General features: G+C 43.3%; 1 protein-coding gene across 1 annotated transcript in view; it reads right to left on the reverse strand.

Moving 5' to 3' along the window:
• Positions 1 to 17670, reverse strand: part of GPATCH8 (G-patch domain containing 8) — a 127742-nt gene extending 110072 nt beyond the window's left edge. Inside the window, exon 1 of the mRNA XM_015831461.1 lies at positions 17601 to 17670. Within this exon, the coding sequence (XP_015686947.1) occupies positions 17601 to 17645 (45 nt within the window). The 5' untranslated portion in view covers positions 17646 to 17670. The remainder of the gene's footprint in view (positions 1 to 17600) is intronic.
• Between the last annotated feature and the right edge of the window lie 215 nt (positions 17671 to 17885).

A 17885-nucleotide genomic window follows, 5' to 3' on the forward strand; every position in this document is an offset into this window, starting at 1 on the left:
TTTGAGCCCTGGATATCTGCCTCTCTAGGGCCTGATGTCTCCTGGCAGCCTCCTTTTCAGCCCTTTTGGATGGAGCTTTACTGGATAAAGCTTTTGCTCTGGCCTTGAGCTTGCCAGCTACCTCAGCCTTTGGCGATTTGCGCCTCCTTTTAGCTGGAGGACTGGTTGGCGCCAGAACCAGGTCAGGCTGTGTATCTTCTGCCATTGCTCTCCTATAGTTGAAGACTGAAAAAGGGTAGCAAGAAACAGTCTTGAATGAAAACAGGAAGAAAAACCTTTGGAACACCCCTTTTTTCAAAAAATTTTGAGAGGTATTGTGACCTGAGAAACCCTTCAGCACAAGTCTGAGGATGGGTTGTAGCAAGTAAAGAGAACAAGGCGGGACTGGAAAACCAGTATGGACTCCTTGCTAGAAACCTGAATCCCTTCAGCGCAAGTCTGAGGGTGGGATAGCCAGGTAGCAAAGGCTGGACAGAACCAAAAGTGGCCCCCCTGCCAAAGAGTGTCAGCCTATATCCCTTCAGCACAAGGCTGAGGGTGAGATGTCCAGGCTGATGAAGGCTGGAAGATTAACCTGGTGACCTATGAATAGGTGAGGCCTGAGACCCTTCAGAACAAGTCTGAGGGTGGGTCAGAAACAGGCTAGGAGTTGAGGCCCAAAAGAAATTTTCAGAACTGGTAAGGCCAATATATAGCCCCGTGGAGAAAACACTGTGGCACAGTATGTTATGATTAGGAGCTAGTGAAGAATAGGCAAGGGGAGACCAACTCCCAATGAAAATAAGTGAATACTCTATACCTGCCAGGGGCAATGTGAAAGATAAGTGTTTGGGAACGTGGTATTGAAATCCCTATTTCTGCTTTCCAGAATAAAAGGGGGGGGGGGGAACAGAAAACCAGCCACTGGCAGAAATTTGGTTTTGATTTGGAAACTCCTCTATAATTAACGATGAAGGAGTTGAGCAGTCGAAATGCAATAAGGCGATGACAAAATGGCGGCCGCCAGACACGTGGCGATCAAACTGGTGTTCTACGCCTCTCCTGCAGTGCAGGCCTCAATTTTAAAATGGCGGACACCTGCCACGTGGCTCTGCCTGCAAGGAGGCAGGTAAAGCGAAAGCGAAAATGGCGGCCATTACACCACAATGAACTGAAACTCGCCCAGAAAGATTAGGGCGATCCGCTGCAGTTTGGGGCTTTAGCAGCAGTCCCGCGCTCCCCCAAAGCGATCGCGCTCCAAAAGGAAATTTACTGCAGCAGCGAGAGCCAGCTAAACGAAAGGCTCCCTTTCGGCTGAGTTTGCCGGCACCCCGAGCCTCCGCGAAGAACCATCAATCAGCTGGGGCGAGCGGAGAAAAGACTCCACAACCCCCAGGCTCCGAAGGCTACAACAAAGAGAGAAAACAAAGCAGGGATGCTAAAACGAAACAAAACCCCCTCCAATCCTTAAATACCTTTGCCAAGGGAAAAGGAACACAAAACTCAAAATTAACAACTGTAAAAAGAAACGGAGGGATGGGGGGGGAATGAAGAAACAAACAGTGAGGGATTTAAGGGAGAAGGGAGAGATAACCTTGACTCTCCTTTTTATCAAATTATTTTGGACTCAGACCTCGCTTCTTGGTTGTGCGGAACAGACCCATCTTCTGATTCAGCCTTGACCCGTACACGCTGGTCCGTTCTCCGCACCGATAGAGTCTGAATCAGAATAACCCAACAAGGGACTTCAGGAAACCCAATCATGTGGATTATCCATCCCTCATGCTGGAGAATGTGTGTTACCTAGACGCTCTTCAATTTTGTTGTATATTCTTGTGTGAATTATTCTCAGGAATATTTTCAAGGCATGACTCATTAAGCTTATTGTTCTGTATTCGGTACATTTCTTTGCATTTATTTTTTGGGGGATTGTCACAAAGGTTGATTTTAGCCAATCATTTGGTATCTTTCCTGTTTCATATATCCGATTGAAGAGCTGCAGTAAAAATTATTCCCATTGTCTTCCATCAATTTTAAAATTTCTACTGGGATATCATCAGGTCCTGTGGCTTTTCTTGCTTTTGCTATTTTTATTGCATGTTCAACCTCTACAAAACATCTACTACCGTGTTTACCCGAAAATAGCCAACCAGAAAATAAGCCCTAGCATGATTTTTAGTGTGCGCCTAATATAAGACCTACCGCAAAAATAAGCCCCAGTTAAGAGTCCGGGGGTGTGTGGAGCTGTCCCACATGCCCCACACCCGCACATTTCAGGGTCCCCACAGCACGGCCACTGCCCACTCGGTGACCTTCCCCCTCCAGTTCAATGACTCGGCTGCCTGCCTGCCTCTTCCCTTTCACTCAACTCCTGAGCAGGACTGCCATACTATGGAGGATGAGCGGGAGAGGCTCAATCCCCTTACCTGGTCGTCTCCACTGTTTCGGAGCTGGGGGGAGTGATGGTGAAAGGCCTCCACCGCTGCTGCGCATCAGCTGCATGTGCTGCTAGAGTGGCTTTCTTAAGTCCCTGCCGCCCCCAACCTTGTCCTGCAGATCACCTGCCCGATGGCAACTGCTTCCTCCTCCACTTGCTGCTTTGGTCCTGTGGTGCTGCCTCACACTGCCTGCTCGTTTGCCGTCTGTATTGTATGGTTGTATTGTAGCCTCCTGCCCTGTTGTGGCCGTGAGCATCCAGAGGGTGGGACAGAGTGGGCGGCCAGCCATGCGGCATGTCCGGCAAGGGCTGGCCTGACTGTAGCTGTGCTCCCACTCCCCTGCACTGTGTGGGCTTCACAGCCCCAGAGTGCGCCGGCCAAAGGATCGACGGGCTGCAGCTGTTGCCGGGTACATTTGGGACCTGTGCGCTCGCCACCTTTCATACATGGAAAAATAAGATATCCCCAAAAATATGCCCTAATGCAGACATGTCAAACACAAGGCCCGGGGGCCGGATGCAGCCCGCAAAGTGGTTTCATGTGGCCCATGAAGCCATCCTGGAAACAGTGAGGGAACGGCCCCCTCTGCCTTGGCCGGCCGGGAGCCAATGTACAATTTTGTGGTGGCCACCTATGCTGAAATGCATTCAGTCTTAGCTCCACAAGGCCGTCTGGAAACAGCGAGGAACCAGCCCCTGCTGCATCAGCCCCGCCCCCTGGGTGCATGGTGGGGACGTGTCACCCTTTGTGAGGAATGAAGAAATGCACCATCGCCTGGAAGTGGCCAGCAAATGGCCCTCACCTACTTCACCTATCCGGCTTGATGGGCTTCAGGGGAGGGGTTTCGGCAGGCAGCGGGGCGCTCTCCTCACAGCGCCAAGAACTGAGCCGGGTGGCACGAATCTGATGAGAAGTGCAATGCTGCCTAGCCCCCAGTCTGCCCAGTTTCAGCAGGCAGCAAGGTGCAAAGCTGACGAGCTTCGCACCGCCTGGCTCAACCTGTGAGGAGAGCGCCCCGCTGTCTGCCGAGACCAGGCAGGCTGGGGGCTGGGCGGCATTGCGCAGGTAATGTTAACTCTCACGCTGCTCATGGCATCCCTTCTCCCAGAGCCCACCAAGCCAGATATGTGAAGTAGGTGAGGGCCATGTGCTGCCTACTTCCAGGTGATGGTGCATTTCCATTCCTCACGAAGGGTGACACCTCCCCAGCTGCGTTTCTTGCCTGTTTTTCTCCCTCCCTCATCTCAAATATTTTCCCACTCTCTGTACTTAGGAAGGAAGGAAGGAAGGAAAGAAGTAAAGAAAGAAGGAGAGGGAGGGTCTGAGGGAAATCCTGCCTTAGTCCTGCCCTGCTGGCCTTTCACCATCCCCTTGCACCCTCCTCCTGGCCTATCCTGGGGGTCTCTCATCTTATTGCTAAGGAAGCTTTGGATACAAAGCCGGGCCTACTCCCATGGAGAGGGAATGGGCCTCCCTCTGACTTTGCCCTCGTACCCATCATGAGCAACCTGGCTAAGGAGAGCAAGCACAGCAACAGCAGCCTTGAGGAGGAGATGTGAAGCTGGGTGCCCCTTGAGGAAGTGGGGCTGGGCTTGGTGCCGCAGGTGCTCGAGGGCCAGGCTGGGCGTTTGACCTCTGCTGCCAGGGCTCTGGGCAGCCCGCACCACCATCCAGCCCCCCCGCATGGCCTGAGAGGAACAGTGAGGCTCCTCCAGTGGACCATGCCTTGGCACTTGCCCTGGTCCCATCCCCTTCTGCCAGAGACTCTAAGATCTGTCCCACTCCTGCCCAGGCCCCCACAGGCCCCCTTGATGTAAACAATGCAGAGCTGGCCATGCCCACCCAGTAGGCCACACCCAATCCATCCAGGCCGCACTCACCCTGGCCACACCCACCTAGCCCCCCAAGGGCAACCGCAATGCTGATGCGGCCCTCAACGAAATTGAGTTTGACACCCCTGCCCTAATGGGTCTTTTGCACCACAAATAAATATAACACCCAGTTTTATTTTTGGGGAAACACAGTAGCACAGTGTAGTGTAAAGTACATGTTGGTGATATTTGGGTGGGGGAGGACCTTTCAACTCAGAGTTGATTCCTGGTAACTTCCTGGACTAGTCCTTATTTATATACAATTCCATATTTGTACAATGTCCCTATTTTTACAAGTAAACTGTGATGTCTTAAATATTTTTGTTTAACAAGACTGCATCAAAATTTCACTATATTTTTAGTTTGCAAGAATATAGTCTTTATTTCTAATCTTGCAAATACAAAGTAAGCCATCAGTTTAGAATTTAATGCTGAAATAGAAGATGACTCTCTTATTCACCATTATATTCTGCTTAGCAAAGGAATAGAACAAATTTAAGCCTGATACTGCAGCACTTGAAATAAACAAATGCCCCTTGTAACCTTGTATGCATAAAGCCTACAAATACAGATACATTAGTGCAATCCAACAAAACTCTCCTGGGATGTTGTTTGCAGCATGTATAAGCATGTTATCCAGATTTGCATAGTCCAAAATATAGTGTGTTTTGATTTCCCAAATTTAGGTCTAGGCAGAAAAATAGTTAAACTTGAATGGAATCATCTAAAGAAATATAAGCACAGAGTAGTAGTTATATTACTTGTTCAAATGGATTTTGTGTCATCATAGTACAAAAGGAGTTAAAATGTGAAACTCTAATCAAAAGAAAGTTTACTTGATATAAGCCACAAAACTGCTCAATCAGTAAAACATCTGAAGGTGGGAAAGGAGCTGTTGTTCAAGTTAGGAGAAAAGGATGTTGTGGCAATTAGCAAACTGAGTTAGGGATTTAGGCAGTGGCTGCAAATTTTATACCAATGTTTAAAGAAGTTATGCAGGTTCCTAGGGGAAGGGAAGGACACCAAAAATATAGAAACATGCTTCCAGGGATCAATTTACCCTTTATGAAATTCCTGAAAAAGTAGAGGATCTAAACATAAACTGTCAGTTGATCTGAAGCCTTTGATTGAGAGAACTATACAGCATATTCACCTTTAGCTGACCTCAATGGATGAGTGGAGATACAGAGGCAAGCATTCCTCAAGTAGCCAGACCCACATCTATGACAGCTGTGTTAACATCTCTCAATCTGAATCATTAGATGTTCATTTATGGACACTTGTCATTGCCTCTTAACAGGTGCCAATGTTTATATCCATAATAATCTTACTTTGTACTTATTCACAAAACAAAACAGAATGTAGGTGAGTAGGCTATATAACTAAAGGATTTGAAAATACTACTACATTTAAAACACATTGGACCAATTTACAATTCAAATAACCCTGTTTAATGCTATATTACAGGTACAAAATAAACTATGAATTTAAGTAAATTAATGAATATTAATCTGCCTGGTCACATGAGAGAAGCTGAAGTCTCCAGAGGATCGAATAAGAAAATCTACTCTCAAAAGAAGTTGGTCCTATTTTGTCTTTTAGACTTCTAATAAATAACTTATTAGCAGTTGAGTTAATAATAATAACAACTTTATTGTCACTTTGAACGTACACCAATTGGCATACATCAAAATGAAATTTCGTTGCATAGAGCTCTCAAAGGGTCACCACCTCCAATATACACTCCTTGTTCATGGCCAGGTCAAGTTTCAGAACATCCATTTTAGTCTTTAGGGAGCGAATAATGGCAAACAGGACAGATGAAAACGGAGCGCCATGTGGATTAGCCCTCAAATTAGCTTGTATTCCTGCATGAGAATCTCGCTTCCTTTCCTTTTTCTGATCCTGTCTCTTCCACCTTTTCCTTAAAGTTAGTACATCTTGTCACTGTATCATAATAGTATTTACGGATAGACCTCGACATATGACCATAATGGAACCTGGACAGTGGTGGGATTCAAATCCCTGAGCAACTGGTTCTCTGCGTGGATGCGGGCCTGGGCTTCCGAGGCCTAGAACGGACTTCTGGAAGTGGCATCCCCAAACTTCTGGCAGGCCGTTCTAGGCCTGGGAGGCCTCCTCCAGGCCTCCCAGGGCAAGAACGGACTTTCAGAAGCGGTGTGCATTCAGCCAGTTCTCCGAACTCAACAAAATTTAGCTACCGATTCTGCCAAACCGGTGCGAACCGGCTGAAACCATCACTGAACCTGGAATTTCCATTGCAAGTTATGACAGTTTTACAATAAGACCCCCATGTGACCAGATCTGATTTTATGATATTTTTGCAGCAGTCATTAAGAGAGTACCATGATCATAAAGCAGTCATTAAGTGAAGCAATGTATTCCTATTGGTATTTTTTTTGCCAGAAAACCAGCAAAAAAATCATAAAGTTTAGAACAGGGCTTTTCAACCAGTGGTACATTGGCACCTGGCAAGTGGTACGCGACCATCCTAGAAAAGTGGTAGCGAGGGAGGGGAATAAGCTGAACCGGTGGCAGCACTGCACAAGCCTGAGCGAGAGATGTCTGGAGCTGCAGGGCTGTCAGGGCTCAGGATCAGTGCCAAGATCAGCGCCAGGCTGCAGCTGTAGCTCGGCGCTGATCCTGGTGCTTCTGCTGAGCCCTGAAGAAGCACCAGCTGGAAAGCAGCACTGATCCTGGTGCTTCTGCTGAGCCCAGAAGAAGCGCCGATCAGCTGGAATGTTGCAGCATCTCCAGGGTCTTGTGATTTATATTCAGATGCTTGGCAACTGATTCAAATTTATGACGGCCACAGTGTCCCAGGGTCATGTGAAGTGACCAAAACCTGCTGCAACCACCCAGCAGATGGGGGGAATAAAAACCAAACACCTCCCCACCCCACCCCCGCTGCCAATCCTCAACAGAAATGCTCACAACAATGAAAACCTCGGACGGGAGGAAGAGCGCCGCTGGGCGGGCGGGCAGGCAGGTGTCTTGCTCGGCTGTGCCTTGGGGGGCACTTTTTTCAGTGCCATTGTAACTTCGAACAGTCACTAAGCGAACTGTTGCAAGTCGAGGACTACTGTACTTTTATCACTTTTTTCCTTTTTTTGGGTCATCAAGTTTTTGACACCTTGTTAGGCAACTGGTGGTACTCGGATGTTGCCATATTCTAAAAGTGGTACAATGGGTGAAAAGGTTGAAAAGCCCTGGATTAGAACACTGAAATAGGCCATAAAGGTTAGTCAATTGTCAAGCATCCTAAATATAGTCATGTGACTGCAAGTGAATGTGCAGCCAATGGAACTCCAAAACTGGGTCGTAAATTGCTTTTCAGTGTGTTGTAATTTCAATTGGTCACCTAAGTGATTGGTCATAAATTAAGAATTATCTGTATTTAAAGAAAAAGAGACTATAGAGTAATGGTTCCAAACTTTCTTGGTTCACAGACCCCTCGTTGTCTTAACAATTTTTTTAATGCCCCTAAAATGGTGAACTACCTCAAGCAAGTAGTTGTGATCTAACAATGCCCCTACAAGTTTGCTGCAGCACCCCAGGCACTGAAGTACCAAATCTGCGAATTATGGGTATAAAGTTGAATTTTTAAGGAAAAAAATATTTTCAAGTTATTCAAATTGATATCAATGTCTTCAAACTGCTGACATTAACAAAAAATTCATGCAGTATTATTTCCTTTTGCCTATGTATTAGCAAACCTGAATTTAAAGACTACTACTGTCTACTAACTAGTACAAAAGCCTATGTCACATCACATGCGCTGCTAAATCATAGTGTAATGTTTTACTATAAGGTAAAACAAACTATAGAAAGTAGTGAGATCACACACTCATTCTTCTCTAATAAAAATTGGAGGAAGAATAAGCCAGAATTTAACAAATGAAACTAAAACGTTCAGCAAAATTTGTGATATATAACTTGCCAAATGAGAAAAATGTAATTTAAAAGACACTCTTGATGGCTCAAAAATGACTGAAATTGATTATTAAACAATGATTACATTCATTTCCAAGCATAAACACTAATACATGTGTGAAAAAAATTAAAAAGTCTGCTAAACAGGCATGGAATTCTGGTTTCTTCTTTTGAACATGCAAAAGGTGAATAGGAGAGAATCCATTGTGAGGATGGACCTTAGGGATGTTAGAATTGCTGTATCAGAATCCCTTGCTGCTCTATATTGTGTCTAGATTCATGGTGCAATTCTCTTGGCTTATGGTGCCTTCCCTGGGTGCATCTTTAAAGTTCATGCCATCACAGAGGTGATCCAACTTACCAAGGGCCCAATTAACTACATTAAGCTTGTTTTTTGTTTCACGGTAGTGACAGCAAGTGCTACCATTGGGTGATATTATCATCAGTTCCTTATTATGGACACGATCATTCCTTATTAAAACTGGAATTTAATAAAGGTACTCTTTACCACAGAAGGACAGAATCTATGCAATCAATCCATCCCAGGTTAATGAAATATTAGTCATAGCTTGGAATGAAAAGATGATAATAGCCTTGGATAAAATTGTATCAATGTGGACTCTCTGTATGCAGACCCCAATGGGCCTCAATTTACAAAGGACATCGATAAGATAAACTTACAGAAGAAATACCTATAGTACTGCTTGGAAGAAGATAAAGTGTGATCTGACTGAACACAGATAAGAGCCTTCCTTAAGGCTTATCTTATATGAACAGGAATGGCAAAATGTATTCATTCCTCCCCTCATAATGTGTCTTCCAAGTGACAGCGATCAGTTTTGTTCAATGTGACTTGATCTCTTCTTATAGGAAAGGATCAGGGAAATATTTACAAGATTAATGTGAGGATTGCTTTTGGAACCTGGTGATAAAATTGCTTGGATTCATACTGAATTTGATTCCAACTATGCAAATCCTATGGAAGTGATGAGATATGATCTTGTGTTGTTATCTTGGAGGAGATAATGCTTTTAGTTCTGAGGAAGTAAAGAGGATCTTCGGAGCTGTTAGCTATTAGGGTCTGCATTTTAGATTTGTACCCCTCCTGATTGGTTAAAGCCTTAAGAGAGTGAGCATATGGGTGGATCTGTCCATAGAGTACTGTTTGGAAGAAACCATTGCTGAATGGGCAATATTCATCCTGATTTCAACTGTCAGCCCTATTAGTTACACCAACCCTCCTCTTATATATGGCTAAATTAGGGAAGTATCTGTCTGATCCACTTCCAAATATTATCTTCTGAATGCCATTTGTTGTTTTGGACTTCGCTTAGGTAATGATTTCTGCATTTTCCATCATCATGTTCCTTACTCTCCAGTCCAATATCTAAAAAAATAGGTTATTGAAATGATCCTGAAGGAATGGGTTATTTGGAGTCCTTCTAGTTTGGTTTCAGACTGAGACACAGTACAGAGAAAGTATTGGTTGCTGATGGCCTATTGACCAGTTCAGGATGGGGGAAGTCCATCCATCCTGGCTTTTCTTGATCTCTCAATAAACTTCAATATTATTGACCATGGTTTCTGGACTGGCTCAGGGGGTTGGGAAATTTGTTACAGTGCTTCTCCTTCATTCATTACCACTTCTAGTCATTGTTGGTGTCCAGGGAATGGTCTATCCTAGGCCTCTGTTTTGCAGAGTTCCTCATAGCTTTCCCCTCTCCCCATATCTACATAAAATTGGAGGAGGCCTTCTATAGGTATGGGATGCAATATCATCAGTACACTGATGATACTCAGTTATATATTGCTGTTTCTGGTTGATCAATCAGTGTTATCAAGGTTCTATCCCAGTTTCTAAAAGTGGGCACTGAATAGGGAAGGGGCGTTGTCTTACCTGAACGCCTTTTCTCAGCACGGAGATGGAGAATCCACCAATGGATTTAGACTGTGTTCTTGCCCAATCAGATTAAGTCAGCCAAACCTGCTATGCCTGTCCTGGACTAGGGTGTCCCAGTCTCGACGTGGGCGAAGCCAATGTCTGATATTATGATGTGTTGGCTCATAGAACCTAACCCTAAGCCTAAAGAACCTGCAAGGGTGGGAGTGGATTCTCCATCTCAGAGCTGAGAAAAGGCGTTCTGGTAAACAATGCCCCTTCTCTGGCACAGGAGATGGAGAATCCACCAATGGTGGATACCATAGCCTACTGTCCCTGTGGGAGGGAAGCAGGCTGGTCTGGCGGGACGCCTCGAGGTACAACCTGTTGGAGAACTCTCCTGCCAAAGGAGGCCTCCACAGAGGCGAACCTGTCAGGTTTGTAGTATTGGATAAAGGGCGAGGGTGAAGACCACGTAGCCGCTCTACAAACGTCCTCAATGGATGCCTGAGTGGCCCATGCTGCAGAGGTAGCTGCACTGCGTGTTGAGTGGGCCGTGACCCGACGTGGAACCGGCAATGACTCGGACTGGTACGCCCCCTCAATGCACCCCTGATCCACCTACCAATCGTGGAGGCGGACACCTTCCGACCCCTGGAAGAAGGGTGGAAGGAAACGAAGAGGGCCTCAGAGTTGTGGAAGGCAGCCGTCCGTGTGATGTAACAACGGAGTGCCCTACGAACATCCAGAAGGTGCCATTGCCGTTCCAGATGACAGGAGTGATGCTATGCCTTTAAGGAATCCCAGAGGCTTTTAGGAGAAAACCTCTTCTGTGCGGCCCACAGAGAGCTAAGAGTACTTAGGCCTGCAGGCCAAGAAAAAACAGCCCTGAACGGCCCCAAAATGGTGGCAGCGGCCCGGTTTAGCTCCCTTGTACCGAGAGGTTGAATCGCCAGATGTGGGGAGAAAATGGAGTCTGCTCACCCCACTGCGTAAAGACCCTGAGGTAAGTGAGGGGCTGAGAAAAGCGGAGGTCAGGGAGCCACGGGGTCCGCAAAATGGCGGCCGCGTCAAAGAGAACTGTTCCCCCAAACAGATGGCATGTGTGATGGGTGAAACTGACTCGCGCTCCCGCCTAAGGAGCCCTCCGGCGAAAATGGATGAGGCAGTGACCACCCAGAGGGCAGCTGTCGAGTCCTAAAGACAAAGAAACTCCCTGGAGCCCGATCTGATCATGCGCGAGTGCCAAATGGACATTCCAGCTGGCGCACGCGTTTGGCTGCTGGAGCTGCAGCCGCAGGCTCCGATGAGTGGAGGCTTTAAAGAAGGCCGGTCCCTGACGAAGGTAGGAGGAAGGGAAGGCTACAGCACTGAGCCCAGTGCTGTTTGTGGTGAAAGGGGAGAAGGGAAACCTCCGTTCTGCCAGAAAGGCAGAAGACTTTCAGGTGTTGCCGCCTGTGGGATGAAAGGGGGCAGGCGGGAGCCTCCGTTCAGCTAGAAAAGCAAAAGGAATTTCAGGTGCTGGGCAGTCAGATTGAAGCAGCGCTGATCCCAGCGCTGCTCAGGAGACTGAGGTAAAATGGAAAATCCACCAATGGGACTGATCTACCTGCCTATGAGCCAAACTTGTACGTCTGTCCAGGGCAAAATCAAGTCGAGACTGGGACACCCTAGTCCAGGACAGGTGTAGCAGGTTTGGCTGACTTGATCTGATTGGGCAGGAACACAGTCTAAACCCATTGGTGGATTCTCCATCTCCTGTGCTGGAGAAGAATAAGTTTCAACTCAACCCTAGCAAGGCTGACTGTCTACGGATCCTTGATCCTCCTTATCTCTGGACTGAAGATTTTCATTGTTGATGCTGAGAAGGAGGCACTCTCCAATTCAGAGGCAGAGTACAATCTGGGGGTTCTTCTAAAAACATAGTTTCAGGAGACCTTTGCACAATTTAATCTTGTGCACCAATTGTGGCCCTGCCTGATTTGGGAGCCTCCAATTAGATTAGGGATCCCTAACCCCGGTCCGTGGACTGGCACCAGGCTGCGGCATGCCGGAAACCGGTCCGCAAAGCCCCATCCGTGGGATGCAGGCAGTACATGAAACCACGTCCCCTCTCTCCATGGATCCGGTCCTGGTGTTCAAAAGATTGGGGACCTCTGAATTAGACAGTCACCTTTCAAGTATATCTCTACAATGTGTTCTATATGGGCAGCCCCTAAAGAACATTTGTAACCTTAGAATAGAATAGATCTGGAAGGGACCTTGGAGGTCTTCTAGTTCAGCCCCCTGCTCAAGCAGGAGAACCTACATCATCTCAGACAAGTAACTGTCTAGTCTCTTCTTAAAAATCTCCAGTGATTAAGTGCCCATGATTTCTGGAGGCAAGCTGTTCCACTGGTTAATTGTCCTCACTGTCAGGAAGTTTCTCCTTAATTCCAGGTTGCTTCTCTCTTTGATCAATTTCCAACCATTGTTTCTCGTCTTTCCCTCTGGTGCTTTGGTAAATAATGTGACCCCCCTCTTCTTTGTGGCAGCCCCTCCAATACTGGAATACTGCTATCATGTCTCCCCCATTTCTTCTTTTCTTTAGACTAGCCAAACCAAAGTCCCACAGCCGTTCTTCGTATGTTTTAGTCTCTAGGTCTTTGATCATCTTGGTTGCTCTTCTCTGAATTTTTTCCAAATTCTCAATATCTTTTTTGTGATATGGTGACCAAAATTGGCTGCAGTATTCCAGGTGTGGTCTTACTAGGGTTTTATAAAGCGGTACTAATACCTTGCGTGATCTTGATTCTATGCCTCTGTTTATATAACCCAGGATTGTATTAGCTTTTTTGGTTACTGCTGCACACTGCTGGCTCATAGTCAAGTGATCGTCCACTAGGATTCCAAGATCCCTCTCACAATTATTGTTTTTGAGCCAGATCTCGCCCAATCTGTACTTGTACCTTTGATTTTAACTGTCTAAATGTAAAACTTTGCTTTTCTCCACATTGAAATTCATTTTGTTGGATAGGGCCCATTGCTCAAATTTGTCAAGATCTTTTTGGATCCTGAGTTTGTCTTCTGGGGTGTTGGCTACTCCTGTCAGTTTGGTGTCATCGGCAAATTTGATGAGTTACTCTTCAATTCCCTCATCTAAGTCATTGATGAAGATATTGAAGAGTACTGGGCCTAAGATAGAACCTTGTGGTACCCCACTGCTTACTTCTCTCCATGTGGATGTGGTGCCATTGAGGACTACTCGTTGAGTACAGTTTGCCAGCCAGCTACATATCCATCTGATGGTGATGTTGTCTATTCCACCTTTTTCTAGCTTACCAAAGAGTAGGTTATGGTCTACTTTATCAAATGACTTACTGAAAACTAAGTATACTACGTCCACAGCATTTCACTGGTCCACTAGTTTAGTCACTTTATTGAATAATGAAATAAGATTGATTTGGCATGATCTCTTTTTAACAAACCCATGCTAGCTACTAGTTACAACTTTGTTTGCTTCTAGTTGTTCACAGATCTGTTTTTTAATTATCTTTTCTAGAATCTTCCCAGGTATTGATGTTAAACTGATTGGTCTGTAGTTTCTTGGATCTGTTTTTTTCCCCTTTCTTGAAGATGGGAACCCTTTTCTTCAAAATGGGAACCATTTTCTCTTAGTTTTTTCTATTTTGTTTTCTATTTTTACCCTTAATTTAAAAAAACAATTGTTTCAATAAGTACATACAGTTGTTTTGCATGTATATAGTTTTAGGTCTTTTGTCATTTTTTTTCTTGTAATGTGTAAATAAAAATTTGAAAAAAATTGTACCCTATCAAATGGGAGCTCTGTTCATTCTGATTAAACAACTGGAGAAAGAACCGGGCCTTTCTAAAGGTCTGCAGGGTCAGGACCAACCATAAATATATTGGGTGGGAGAATTTCCAAAGGTCAGGGACTATCACCAAGAAGGCAAGCTTTCTGGATCATACAGGATGACATTATTTCAGAGAAGGGACCCAGAGTTTATCCTTCTTGTTGCAGCATGTGGGATGAAGGGAGATCCCAGGTATAATCTGTTTCTACTCTATGCAGGGCTTCATAAATAGCACCTTGAATTCTGTAATAAGCCAGTGTAGTTCCCTACATTTACAGGATATTGTGTTATTTTGTTTTTACTTTTTAAAAACAAGGTTTAATCTTTGGTTTTATTGTATTTAAACTATACTATTTTCATAGAAAAGGCTAGCAGAGAAATCAAAAGGGATCTTTCTGGAAAGGAAGTATATTATCTTACATTTATTAAAACAGGATTAACAATACATAATGACTCATAAGTAATAGTTTTTTTCCATATAAGCACGATTTGAGACATGGTTATTGTTTGTGGATCTTGATGGTATGTACATACCACATGCTGCTTAGTTAACCTTTAGTATTTTTTATTTCTGTGACTACATACAAACATTTAAAATCTTCTAAAATAGTTTTAATTAAGAAATTTGGCTATCTCAACTTTTATTTCATCATTACTGTTATATGAGAATTAGAAAAACCAATCAGATGCAAAGAGTTTGAGACCAGACAGGTCAACAGTACACAGAGGTCAGCTATTCCTCCAGAAGGGACCTGCTCTTCAGTCATTGGGATAAACAATCAAAGATATCAAACTATAAGATTTTATCCACAGGCTGTGGGGGGGAGGGTTGAGTCTTATGGGTGATTTTTGGCTTTTATAGCTTTCCAGTACCTTTAATGAAACTAGTTTATTAAACAGCAGTACCAATGAATCTCTTATCTGCAAATATTTTAACAGCAATCTGGTTATTAAACCTAGTACATTATTTTTCTCACTTAGAAATAGAGGGCTGTGGCTTAATCATTTTATGCAAGTTGGTTCAACCAAGTTATTAATTGCTTTAATTATCCAAATAACATGTGTACAGGAATTACATTATTTTTAGGGCTGTGTGATATGATCCTGCAGCTGCTTTAAGGTGTTGCAAACAGGTTCTATGTTTGTGTTCTTTGGAGGTCTAATTTGAAGCTCTCTATATTGCCAGTTATTTTTTTTAAGACTAGATCATCAGAGATTGTATCCTTGCTCTCTTAGAAGAGAACTGTTTTCTAACTGTCCCTTGCATTATCTTACAAGTACAAGCCAAAAAAAGAAAATAAGATCCAATTACTTACATATTACATCCCATTAAGAAAATCAAGATAATAAAGATAATAAATGTCTCTACTTAAAAGACATACAGTACATTTTAGATATGCCATATTAATAACTATATGACAATTTCAGGACAATAAAAACCCAACAATCAACTGAATATCTCTGTCAATGTATAAATAGCAGTTAACTATGAAATTTTTATGAAATAACTGTAAATCTGTATAAATTATATCACTTTTATATGCAAGAAAAAGTTTTTGAGATATTTTACAATAAAACAGACATTGATGGCTGTTGCATTTTTGAAGATAGCTGTTTAAAATATTATCATCCCACAGAACATGTCATATGTCCATTACTAAAAATATTCCTAAAGAAATGGAAGAGGATGTACAACTATCTCCAATTCATGTATCAACATGGTTTCTTGTTTCCAACAATTCAGAGATAAAGTCCTATCGCTGAAGAAAGAACTCCAGAATTATTTCTGCTGCAAACTAGAGTTCACATTTCAGTCTTCATCAGACATCTAGAAAGGAAAGCCAATATTCATTCTCTGCCCCCACTGCTATTACAGATAGGTTCAGCATAATGCAGTACTTTCTTCTGAAACTGCAAAAAGCTTTACTTTTATGCAGGGAACTATAATTATACACACACACACACACATATACACATAACATATACATACACACATGCCCATTATCTACTCAATAGCCAGTGTTTTTCAAACACAAAGCTAGTATAAGGTACGATAATACAGATACTCATTTCTAGCAAACACTAACATTAAAAAAAATAGAAATCTGAATATAAAGTATATAATATAAACTCTACATCTAGATGTTTATATCAAAAGGAATCAATAGTGCAAAAAAGGAGATTCAAGAGATTTTTGACAATGCTTAAACTTTCAAGGCTTTCGTTTTATGCAATATGTAATCATGACTATTATTTGCCTATTGCAAGATTTAAATGATTATAGATAAAATATTCAATAAGCAAAAACCTTGACAATTTTAAACTGCTGTAGCATGCCCAAAATTTCTGTTCGAAGATTTGTTTCTGGCTGGCAAGAAAACCTAAGTAATAAAAGAGGCACCCATAATCAAGTAGAAAAGTGAGATAAACTTATTTTAAGTAAATATGTAACTTCAAAAGCTCTTATAGTGATTACCTCCCCCCATTTTAAATAAAGCACATTAGCATTACATTTTAAAGGCTCTAATCATAAAAAACTAAACAATGGATGACATAAACATAATTATGTAACCTTAATTAAGCCTATGGAGAAAGGCCAATTAATGATATACACAGGATGGGGAAAAAGGTCATATAGCTTGATCCTTGCTTTCCCATCACCATTCTTCAATCTGCATCAGGCAGCAAAAACTTTGATTTTACAAAGCTACAAAAAACGTGAGTGGAGTATTGTTTTGTTTAAAATGCAAAATCATCAATATAGAAGAAATGATATCCTCATTAACAAGAATCAGCACCTTATTTTTCTTTAATACAATATGTTTTTCCACATGCTAAGGACAGGAAAAGAGAAAATACTAAATAATACATTTTTAACATCTCCACTTCCATCTTTGATTATTACCAAAGCATTCCCTTCACCATAAAATACCCATTTTTACATTAAACGGAGATCAGATGGAGAAATCATCCTACAATAAGAAGCCCCTTAAAAGTAATTGGAAACGTTCATTACCCAGAAATTCTACCTGAAAGTGTGCATTATACAGGAGAAAAAAGGAGGCCATTTCGTCTACAATATTTAAATCCTTGACGGAAGGCAAGGAAGCGATCAATAAAATATGGTTAGTAATCCTAAAACATTTCTCTTTCTCTTATCCCCTATAAGCTAAAGGGAATAAAAGCAGAATATATACTCTACTCGAGTCAGGTGTATGCATGAAAGAGAAAAAACAAAGAACCTGTCTTTAAGAAATCGGATAAAAAGTATGAAACAGAAGAGCATCCTGTCATTCCCAACTAAACTTCAAAAGAGAAAGATTCTATACTATCTTTCTGGGGAGCTACGTCTGCGGTAGAAATCTGACTTGGAAAGGGAAACCTCAATTCCCCCCCCCCAAACAAAAAAACAGCAAAAGGACAAACACCTCAAACGGCTCCGCAAAGATGAACAGAATGGGTGACGGAAACCCTGAACGAAGAGGCCTTAACTATATGGAATAACACTTTGAAGCGAGAGTGGGCATCCTTATTTTCCTTTGATCCCCCCTCAAAAGGAAGAAAAGAGAGCTCCCATATGCTACAGGCAAATACAGCCGCCATTTCTCGCCGTGGGTATCGGTACCTGGAAGTCCCTGTCTTCGTTAAAGCGGGAAAACCTATCCGCCATTTTCGTTGAGTTCGCCTTTATCTTAGGAGACTGCGACGAAGAGGGGCCTTACGCACTTGACGTGCGCACACCCAGGGCGATCGTCGCTTACAGATTCATACAAAGGCTCAGCTTCCGAGTCTGTTTTGCCTTTTTTTGGGGGGGGGGGGGAAATTCAGTGTTTTCTCAAGACTGTGATTGGCCAACAGCGCCCCCACCTTCTCCCTATATTAAAAGGCAGCAAAAACAGATTTGACTGTT

Source organism: Protobothrops mucrosquamatus, unplaced genomic scaffold (genome assembly GCF_001527695.2).
Source record: "Protobothrops mucrosquamatus isolate PMUCROS unplaced genomic scaffold, P.Mucros_1.0 scaffold_257, whole genome shotgun sequence".
NCBI lineage: Eukaryota > Metazoa > Chordata > Lepidosauria > Squamata > Viperidae > Protobothrops > Protobothrops mucrosquamatus.